Source organism: Parasteatoda tepidariorum, chromosome 11 (genome assembly GCF_982258835.1).
Source record: "Parasteatoda tepidariorum strain Cologne lab strain chromosome 11, Ptep-v5.0, whole genome shotgun sequence".
Classification (NCBI taxonomy): domain Eukaryota; kingdom Metazoa; phylum Arthropoda; class Arachnida; order Araneae; family Theridiidae; genus Parasteatoda; species Parasteatoda tepidariorum.
Genome location: NC_141765.1, coordinates 47,710,282 through 47,722,212, shown reverse-complemented (window position 1 = coordinate 47,722,212; position 11,931 = coordinate 47,710,282). Strand labels below are relative to the sequence as shown.

The 11,931-nt window shown below is 27.3% G+C and overlaps 1 protein-coding gene across 2 annotated transcripts in view; it reads left to right on the top strand.

The window, feature by feature from the left end:
* The first annotated feature begins 6,408 nt into the window (after positions 1 to 6,408).
* Positions 6,409 to 11,931, top strand: part of LOC107439188 (acetylcholine receptor subunit alpha-like) — a 178,131-nt gene continuing 172,608 nt past the window's right edge. The window contains exon 1 of one of the 2 annotated variants that reach the window (XM_087154400.1): positions 6,409 to 6,800. In XM_087154400.1, the coding sequence (XP_087010526.1) occupies positions 6,731 to 6,800 (70 nt within the window). In that variant the 5' untranslated portion in view covers positions 6,409 to 6,730. The remainder of the gene's footprint in view (positions 6,801 to 11,931) is intronic. The other variant, XM_087154401.1, reaches the window with a different exon arrangement.

Here is an 11,931-nt window from a genome sequence, read left to right as displayed (position 1 = left end):
TATTGAAGCCATTGTCTTTTACATAGTCTCGGCGTGAATTTTAAAGTAGCGAATGAAATACTTCGTCAATGCATTTGGCAATAAGGGGAAAAAACGAAAAAAAAATCTATTTACGTTAGGTGGAAAAATTTTTTTTGTTGCAGACTGCTTTTAAAGAAACTTTTATGGTAAATAAGTAAATACGATAAACATATGTAAATAAATAAATAAGTTCACGACGACACGACGTTAAGTATTTGTATAAGTTCGTTAAAAAAAGTTTTTTTTCTCACTTGAATCAACATTACCCCAATAATTGTTTTTTATAATAATTACGAAGGTACTAAAAAATTATATTTTGCTTCTACTTCTCTTAGGCTTAAGGGCTTTTCTTCAGACAGAAAAACACTTAAGAATTAAGTAATTAAAGAGGATTAAAACATGCTTTATAAGTGATATTATCTTTAAATACTGATTATTAATAAAATTATTCCAATTTTTATCGACAATAATGATACATACTTCAGCAAGCGTCAATAAATATTTTATAAAATAATTAATTTTTATTTTAATTGAGACAGCAAAAAACGCCTCATTAGTGCTTCTTTTTAATTTGGTGAATAAATTTTTCGAATATTAAATCAAGCAATGTAAAAACATTGAACAATAGATCTTTAAAAACATGACCATGCAAATATTTTTTTAAATTTACATATTAAAATAATCTAAAAACTTCTGTTGAAAAAAATTGCCCATTTTATTTAAATAGTAGATATTATGCACTACCAACTGTTCACAAAAAGCAACATATGGTCGCAATAAATGTTTGCGAAAATGGATAGAGATAAAAATGCATGTTTAGGAAAATAAACACAGTTAGAAATGCGTGTTTACAAAGATGGCCACAGAAAAAAATACACTTTTTCAAAAGGAGATTTGAAAAACGGAATGAAATGCAATGTCTATTTTCTGCAATAGCTCTGGTAATTTTCTTAAACAGGCATTTAAAGTTATATCCATTTTCGTAAACACGCATTTCGAGTTGCATCCATTTTCGTACATACGCATTTCGTGCTGCATTCATTTTCGTAAATACGTATTTCGAGATGCATCCATTTTCGTAAACACGCATTTCGAGATGCATCCATTTTCGAAAATACGTAATTCGAGCTGTGTCCAGAATTAAAAGCTCACTCGCTATATGATATCTAATTATACAGAGTATGTTATATATTTAAGTGCCTCTTTTATACGGAGAGAATTTATCAGCGGGCTTAAAAATCTCGCAATTAGAGCTTTAATATATATATAATGTCTTGATGACCGTCTAGTGCTCTTACGGTTTCTTTTTCGTTTGTAGAAAAACATGACCGGTTGTTATCAAGGCATTTCAGCTCATCGCAAACTCGCAGATCTTAATCATTAATTCCAGTAGCGTAATTACACCCTCTGGAGCCATTTAAAGCCACGCTGGAGAAAAGAAGAATGCAAGAAATTGAATAACTCTTTTTATAGTTAGGAAAAAAGTTAAATTTTAATGTGTAGTTTAAACAAACAATAATCGTAAAAGTGATATTTATAATTGAAAGAGGCAAACCAATTGTAAGGTATCAAGAATATTGTATTTTTTTTTACTTAGTTTTTTTTTATGATACTTAAGTTTGGGATATAGCAATAGTTAGTTTAAAATATACTTCTTAGAACCAGCGTCCTCATTGAAGAATAGATCATTTTGTCAACAATGATCTTTGTCATTTGTTTTATTGTTCATTTGTTTTATTGTTTTATTTTTGTCATTTGTTTTATTGTTCAGAATGAATAATTACTAGAAACTGATGCAGAAAAATGTACTTGTAAGAGGAAAATTTAATTTGCTTCAAAATCAAAAGGCAAAATTTGATATGTTTAAAACAATCAAAACCATTCTCTCATATTCAAGTTCAAATACCCATGAATGAAAAAAAGATATCTGAACATATATGAAACAAAACATATATGAACATTTTTGCCTACGGAAAATGAAAAAATGAAAATAATTGTAGAAAAAAAACAAGAAAAACTATGGAAGCCGAAAGAAACGATGGTGATTGGAATGGTTGAAAGTGGGAAATTAGGTCAGGATAAATTTGATGCTGAATGTAATAGTGGTGTAGAATTGATATGACTGACTTAGAAATCGGCATTCATATGAAGGAAACCAGAGCATAACAATCAATTAATGTCACAAGGGAGGAAAGAATTTTGTCGTTATCAAAGTTAAATTTTTTCCCAAGGTCTCAGTTTAACTAAAATGAAATATGCTATTTCACAATTCTAGCATATACTTTAAAAAAGATGCTAAACGAAATATTTTAATGTATTTGAAGAAATAATAAAGCAATTTGTAATTTAAGATATTATACTTTAATCACTGATTTTTAATTTCTGTTTACCTGACTTCAAATTTAAAGTTTGTGAAAAATAAAGGTGATTACATTTGCTCAGAAATTTTAATTGGTTTCACAATAAAGAAGAAAAATATGATAATAGTAGTTTCTCTTTACTTAAATGAAAATATCAATTTTTGCACTATACAAAAATAGAAAAAAAAAACGCTAAATAATTACCTAGTAAAAGCGTCTAATATCGGTAAATAAGAGGCAGAATTTATTTCAAGCCTATTTCTTTAAAAAAATTCTCAGTTAGTAAATAATAAACGTGATTACGCAAATTCTCGAAAGTTTTAATTAGTTTAAAAAAAATATGATAATCGTAGTTTCTCTCTACTAAAGGAAAATATAAAGTTTTGTACGATTCAAAAAAAGAGGGAGAAAAACGCTAAGTAACTGCTTAGTATAAAGAGTTCAATTTCGAAAAAATGGATGCCAAATTTCAAGTCTATTTCTTCAAAAAAAACTCTTATCTTACCCCATTGCAGACGTAGAGCGAAAAGTAAAATAAACATTAAAATAAAATCTTAACAATAACCGATAACAAAGGAGCAGCATTCAAATATCCAAAAACTTTTTCCAATATTTCAAATCCGGAACACAAAGAAAGATTATTTTTAAAGCTAAAGATTAAGAGAGATCAAGATTTCGATAGTTCTTTATAGAGTTGGACAGTCTGGCTTAGTGAAATTTCATCGATGGTTTTCTATGGAATCTTGAAAATAAATAGATGATAACATCGAAAAAAATATGTTAGTACTTTAAGGGATTTCTAAAGTGTTTTTATAGATGTCATCTCAAAATTTATCTTTACTTTACCACAAATCGTTTCCATTAGAAACTCTAAGATAAATAAAAGGTGATCCTCTTAAAGTTTTTAAAGCAAGTGGAAAGGCGTTTCTATTATTTGCTCAAGAATTTTGGGACAAATAGAAAAATTAAATTTTACTACAAAAGTGTGAGGCGATTCTTGTTTTGAAAGGCAGTCAGAAGTTAAACTTTTTTATGTTTTCAGGTCGCTATAATATGATTTTAGGTTTTTTTTACGAACATACATAAAATTATTTTTATTTGTTGACATTTGGTATTGATATATTTCAGAAATTATCTTTTACAAAACTTTTTTTAAATTAAATATATTAATTTCACTCGTCACATGCTGGCTTAAACGATAGAGTCATCTTATGGCATATACTTCGCAAGATATTACTTTTATTTATTTTTTATGAACTCAAAATCAACGTTAAAAGTCTGTAATTTTAAAGGTATAATTTACAATTTATGTAATTGGTGTTTTATATACAGTTAAGTTGTTTATACTTCTCTGAATGACGCTAATGGCTTAGTAAAACATCATTTATAGACATTTAAAACTATTGATTTTTGCAAATACAAAAATAAGATTTGAGTGATCATATAAAATTTTTGTTACGCTTTGATAGCAGTTAAGATGGGTGCCTATTATATGATCATGAACATTGAAATGAAAGAAGTGTTAAATTTTAGCAGACTTCTACGGATTATTTAAAATTTCCCAAATTAAATTTTTTATATTGAATGTTTTTAATAAAACACAAAACTAAAAAAAAAAAAATTGTTTAATTCTAAGGTATAAAGTTTTACGGTGAAGACTGCTTTACGGTAAAAATGGATTTTACGGTACAATGGATTTTACAGATAATGCACTTAAAATGCCGGTACTTTATACAGTAATTTGATCAGGAATTTCGCTCCGTGCAGTCTATTCTATTACATATTTCTCTGAAAAAAATAGACACTAAAAGTATATAACATCGTTGATAATATGTGATAGGTTAAATAAAAAGATTTTCAAGACTTAAAATTTTTATGTAATTAGATTTTATACATTGAAAGTGAAAAAAATCAGATCAATTGAAAATCACAATCACAGTGAAAAAGAAGATCCACAGTAAAAATCCAAGCACAGAGAATGCTGCTCCTGCAATTAAAATAAAAAATTCCTTTTTTATAGTTATTTAAAATCTTTTAATCTTTACAATGCATCTTTGCTGTCTCAAGTAAAGAGGATAAAGGCATAATCTGACGATATGTTAATACATTCTTAGAGTAATAGGTTTAACGTGGAACCTTAATGTTGGTACTTTAAGATATAATAGTGAGCATATTAGCTGCAACTATAATAAAGTGCTATATTAAAACATAGTTCAGTTCAAGGTGTACTATTCTATAGTATAGTATTGAATAATCAAGTACAAAAAAGATAAATTTGAGTGACAATACTATTAAGCTTCAATTATTCTAGCCTCGATTAAACTACATATTTAGAAAAATCAATTGAACTATAATACATTCTTATGATTTATCGGAGGGTGAATAAGCAAATCTAGTTAATAATGATAAGGTATACTTTGTGCCACAGATGAATGAAGCTTAAAAACTAGAAAAAAGCTCATTTTTTGTGCTTTATTCACTGCTTTATTAGCATTATACAATATCTTTTAAATGAGAAAGCGATTTAAAGTTTAAAAAATATGAAATTTTTTTATTTATGTGATTTGAGAAACATTTGTGTAAATTATTATTTTTTTACTAAAAGAACTTTAGGAATACAGACAGTCAACTCGAATTAAGCTTATTTTTGCGTTTCATTCACATTTTTTAGTTTTATTCAATACACTTTAAGTGAGAAAAATTTTGGAAAAATTCAATTTTAGTTTCTATTTCATACTATTCAATTTTTTCTTAAGATCCTTTGGAATGCAGACAATATCCTTGATTTAAGCAAATCCATTTAATGAAGATCAGGTTAACTTTGCGGTTAGTTAACTTTTATGCATTTTCCTTTAAATGAGAAAGATATTGGAACTTTAAAAAATATCAAATTCAGTTGTTATTTCCGACGATTTGAGAAACATTTGTGAAAAAATTATTAAATATTTTCGATTAAAGATCTTTAGGAATGCAGGATCTCCCTGAATAAAACTCATTTTTGTTCTTCCTTCACGTTGTTTTGTGTTATTCAATATCTCTTAAATTGAAAAAATTAAGTAAAAAAAACAATTGCAAATTAGAAAAAAAGGTAAAAGGCATTTGTGAAAAATTAATTTTTTTTTATAAAGGGGATTTAAGAATGCAGACAATCTGCTCGAATAAAATAATTGTTTTTGTATTTCATTCACGTTGTTTAGCTTTATTTTATATTCTTTAAAGGAGAAAAACTATGGAAAAAAAATAATTTTTTGTTACTTTTTCATACGATTTAAGAAACATGAGTGAGAAATTAATAATTTTTTTTCAAGTAAAGATCCTTAGGAATGCAGACAATATCGTTAAATAAAACTAATTTTTGTGCTTTATTCACCTTTTTTAGCATTATTCAATATCTTTTTTCTTAAAAAATAATTTATAGAAAATTATGAAAAAATAATTTTAATTATTATTTCATGCGATTTGAGAATAATGTGTGCAAAATTATGAAATTTTTCCTATTAAAGATCTCTAAGAATGCAGGCAGTATCCTTGAATAAAAATCTTTTTTTGTGCTTTATTCACGTTTTTTAGCTTTATGGAATAACTTTTTTTCGAAATAAAATCTTTAATGAAATTATAAAAATAAATTTTAGTTATCATTTCATGTGATTTGAGAATCATTCGTGCAGAATTATAGAACTTTTTCTATCAAAGATGTTTAGGAATGCAGACAATCTACTTGTATTCTATTGGGCATGCTTACTGAGTTCATTTTTAATATCCTTACTAGGAGCTATCTCCGATCGCTATCACGTAAATAAGGAAAATATCGGAAAATGGGAAAATATGTCCTGTCTTTCGCATTAGAACGTGCTTATCTTCTAAGCGTAGATAGTAAGTGCAAAAACTAATGATACCATTTCTTTCTTACAGAGATTTACTGTCGACTCTCAATCCTTCCTCTAATGTTGTGGGCCTCCCACAAACCTACCCCTTGCACACCCCTTCAGACGATCCTTCACAGCGCCGCCTGTTGGGATCTTCCTTCATACACTGCCATTGAAGCCCAGGGTTCAGGGGAGATAGCGCGTTTTTCCTTTTTAGTCTTCGTTATCAAGCACGCAAAAATTAGTACTTTTAACAATAATTTCCCCCTCAACCTCGAATGTAAAATCTCGAAGATAAATAAAAAGTGAAGAACTTACCGGATTTGAGTTAATTCCCAAATAATCTTGTAAGTTATGCCTTTTGTCTGGTGATATGAATTGTTTTCTTTTGTTTACGTGGACCTCGTGTTCTTAAAACAAACGAAGAAGAAAAGGTTAAGAGAATATTTATTTTTAATCTTTATTTATGCGACAAAATTAAGAATGCAACGAAGGGACCACTATGCATATTGTCGCCTATTTCGATTGTATTGGATCTTCGCCCTTATTGCAAGTAAGTCCTAAAAATTTTATTTTCTTAAGACGCAAAAGGACTAAAACATATCTACATATTTTAAGGTCCCCAAAAAACCATTGAAGGGATGCTAAAAATTGAAACCAAAGTAGAAAAGATCTAAGCAGATTTCTTCTAGAGTCTAAAGAATTTCACTTAAAATGAATCTAACAGTGTAATTTTAATATCTTGTTTAAAACACCGAATAAGACTGAACCAATTTGCTGTTGATAAAATATTGAACACATTTGCGTTTTAACAATTCTGTTAATAATCCGACTCTAATCAGATTTCTTCTAGAGTTTAAAAGATTTCACTTAAAATGAATCTAACTATGTATTGTTAATATCCTTTTTTTAAAAAAACACCGAATACCAGTATTTGTTGATAAAATATTGAATACATTTACGTTATGAAAAATTCTGTTAATGATATGATTTGCATGCAACAAAACAATTTAGCATACTTTATTAGTTTAAATCATTAAAATTATACAGTATCATAGTTAAAATAGCATTGGTACTTTTTCCTAACAATTCTAATCTTTATTTGATGATAATTAATTATAGTATTTTGAAATTACTCAAAAGCATATTAAGAAAAAAGTTTTCTTTCTTCAATTAAACTACTTAGTATATTGTTAGAAATTATTTTCAAATCTGAATTGTTGACGCTAAATTTGACTATTTTTCATTTTCATAATTTTATTTTAATGCAGATAATGCTTTACTATAAAAAATTATCAATGTTCAAACTACCGATAACGGACATCTAAAATAATAATATTTTTTGATGTTGATTAATTATATTCTTATACTATGTAAAAATTTGCAAAGAAAAGTTTCTCTTGTTTGTATTTAAGAAATTACTTAGTATATTTAAATAAATTACTCTTCAATGAAAATTGCCAGTGAAAACTTTGCACTCTTTTGTTTGAAAATATTTTTTTATATATCGATTATAATATTCTGAAAAAAATTAAAAACGGTCAAGCGGTCTGACCGGCCAGTGTAGAGGTCAGGGAACTGGTTTTGCATCAGAAAGGTTCTGTGTTCGAATCCCGGGAAAGACATGGATGTTCTTACATTCTCTGTACTATCTGTCCTTATTGTGGGAGCAACGTTGGCCCACCTAATATGGTGCCCCTGAAAGAGTGGCCAACAAATCTGACTTTCAGATGACTGCATGACGTAGGTCATTATCCAGGTGGGCATTGGAAAAATATCAAAAACAAATGATAATATTAGTTAAGAGGAATTTATTTGTATAGTGTGTGGCTCATGTAGTTTAAATTTAAATGTAAAAAAAATTTAAATCTGTAACTTATTTTCATGCATCAACTAATCAGAAACAATAAATATAAATGTTAATTGCTATTACGACCGACCTTAGTAATTTGTAAGTGCATTTTGTATGCTATCACACATTGCATTAAGTTACATCTTGCACAAATTATCATACTTAAACTTAAATCCTATCTAGATAAAATTCATTAAAAAATGATGTGTCGTAAAGCAGAAATATATACGCATTTTTTAGATATTGCATTTTTTTGCATTCTTAAAAGAAATCATTGTTATGATTTCAGATCTTTAAACACCTGTGTCGAAGTATTTGAAAAGCTACGTTACATTGCAGAGGTATTTGAAAGTAAAATTGTTGACAAAAGTGTGATTTTGCAATTGTTTAACAATTAAATTATGACTAATTTGATTAGTGAAAAGACTTATAATGGTTTCCAATAGCATAACAAAAGAGGGATAATATTATTAAACGACAACATAAATGAGATCATTTTATTCTGATGAAATATTGTGAAAACAACTTCCTACGTTAAATAAAGGTCTTGTTTATCAATAGAAAATTGGGCTTTTTGAGTATAAAGTTAATCAAATTACTTAAGTAAAATTTCAAGCATTTCAAGTTTCGTGTTTTATTAACTTTCTTTTAATTTCCAATTTAATATAAATTGTTTATACCATACATTTCTGAGAATTAATAACTGTACATAATAATAAATCAAAATTAAAAATTATTTTTAATTTACGAATAAGTTACATCTGATGGATTATTTAAATATTTTTAAAGCAAATAAGTTTTAAATTAGGAGTGCATAATTTTTTTTCAGAAGAGAGTTGATGAATAAAAACTTATTCCGATTCTGCAATACATTCATTTTCAGTTTTAATATCATTAAATGATAACCGAATTATTTTATAGTACAATAAGAAAGATATCAATTGTTCTTGAATATCAAAGGGCAAGGCATGTGTAGTTTTTGGAATTAAAAAGCATTCGAATTTTTGCAAATTTCGTCTTTTTTGATAATACTTAATTAACACAAGATTACAATTTCCTCTGTGAAAAAATTAATTGTGTTTTCTTTTAATGTATATGAATTACTTGCATCTTCAATTTTTAAGTAACATCCTTTTTTGTTTAAAAAAAAACATTATTTTTGAACATGTTTTGGTTAAGAAAAGTTCTTTTAAGTAAGTATAAATGTTAAGAAATAGACATCTTTTGACTCTTTACATGAATAACCTGAACATTTAAATTTTAAAGTTATAATTTCGGTGTTTTTTTTAAAGTATATTAAAATTAATTTGAAAAACAGTTATATTTTTTTATGATTGCTATGTTTTTTTTCCAAGCAACTTTTAGTTTGAAGGCAAACTGACTATAAAGGATCTGATCGCATTTGGTTCGATACAGATGATATAAGTATTTAAATATATGTGATTAAACATATTTATGTATAAGTAAAAGAAATAGCAAAATATAAGTTAAGATTTTTGGATGGAAAAAGTTTCTTCCATCTGTAACAGCAGGATTTTGAGAATAACTCTTAAGAAATTAAAGTTTAAGAGAACAGTTAGAACAAAACGGTATGTATTACATAAGAAAATTAATAAATGAATGATATTTTAATGATGAATAAGTAATAACTACTTCGAAATGGAGATTATTTAAATTATATTTGATTAAAAGAAACTGCCTTTGTCAAACAATAAACTGATTTTTTGCTAAGATAATAATTTTAAATAGAAAAATGAAGTTTCATAATCATAAGGAACGCTTAAGCAAGGAGAACTACAATTTAAATTTTCAGAGACAAATATCTGCACTAATGGCGAAATATATTACAATGTTTTCCGTATTTGTGTATGAAAGTAATCATTAACAAGCATAAAAAGCTAAAATAAAGTGTCAATCAATGATAGAAATTGTAGAAAATTACTCAGAGTCGAAAAATATCCGGAAATGCTTTTGAAAAAATTACAATCTAAAACTTTTTCTAAGCTTTGTCAAATGAAATGAAAGTGCTCATCAAGTGAAACAATTGCGCAAAGGTCTTTTATTATTTTAACAGTTGAAAACATAAAAATAGTTGAAAGTGAGCAATAACTCAATCACAGCTATTGATTGGTTGCTTGTCCTGTGCGTTATTTCTAACTTGAAGTGTGAAAAAATAGCACCTGTACCAAATTTTACATTTTTCAAGATTTGGCAATGACCGCACCCGGATGGCACAGTGCTGACGTAAAATATCATCAGTAGTAGACGAACCTTGGGTTAGAGTTTCTTTGCCGTCAGGCTACTCGTGGGAGATTTTTATGGTTTTCCTCTCCATGTAACGCAAATGCGAGTCAAAAAGTTTTCCAAGAAAGCAATCCCTTGTCTTCTGGATTGGGTTCAAAGCAACAATATGGAGTTGAACATTGGTAGCCATAAACTGAAAATTCGGTCTGCTGTTAACGAGGGTTATAAAATAAAATAAATGATGAAATTAAATGCATGTAAATCTAATATAGTGAAAAGACATTGGATTTGATACATTTGAAAAAGAACAACGAATTACTAATCCAAATTTACTGCAAAATTCAAGCTTTAAAATTCGAAAAGTAGTTAGGAGATTTAAGTGGCAGAAACAGTGAAATATAGCAGATCAATGGAATTTAGTAATTTTTTTTACAGTTAGCTTTAAATAATTTTTTTGGAGGAGATTAACGCAAAAATAAAAAAAGGAGAGCAAAAAAATGACGTACGAGTCGGATGTAATACTTCTAAAAATAGCCCCAAACGTATAATTATAAATCTGAGTTTGGGACAGCAGTTTGCAATTTACTTTAACAAAATACCCAATAAATGTTATAAAAATATCAGACTTTATTTTAGTTTGCAAAATAAGATTTAAAGCGCTCTAATATAGGTGAAATAGAATAAAAAAGGTTTTCAAGTTTACATGAAAGTTGCAACAAGAACATTTTGCAAATATTAGTTGCTTTTGTACACCAGGCGTTCGTGAGCTATTTTGCAAGTAACAGGACATAATAAAATTGTTAGTTCTAATTAGTTAATTGGAAAACTGTTAAGCTAGGTTTAAACTTAAATTTGAGTTTTGAAAAGAGAGATGTCTTACTATCTTCGCTGTTAAAAGTTCCGAATCAAATGATGGTACAAAGTATCGTCAGTTTGGATGCATCATCCATAAAATCCATTTTACCGTAAAATCCATTTTTACCCTAAAATCCCTTTTTACAATAATATTTATTTAAATAGAGTGATAAAGTGATTTTACAGTAATTATCACTGTAAAAATTACGATATATTAGATATTTTGTTACGTAATATGTTCCATTAATTCAAATTCGAATAATATTTTTTTGGAGCCATTTTGCCACTTTTTTGCTCAATTTTGAGAAAGCATTTCAGATCCTTTGTTTTTAAAATTAAGCTTGATCATGTACACTGTTAAAAATATTCGTGTGCCAATATTTCTGGAATTGATGCTAAATAAATTTTTTTACTGTTCAATTTTTTTATTTTTCTTCTCACTTTCATTGTTTTGTTTATTTATTTTTCATTTATTGTTTGCTTATTTACTGACAACACATATTTTCATGAGCATTAGAATCAATTTAATGGCTTCATTGAAAAAAAAACATTAATTAAAAACAAGCACATTTTTAGTAACATATTCTCACTAATTCTTTCAAACAATTGCTATTTTATTAATTTAATATAATTTTTTGCACAATCACTACAATTCTGTACTCGTATTTATTATGCATTTAGTTTACCTCGATATGAAAAATCGTGGCAACTATACACCAACAGTTTTTACGGT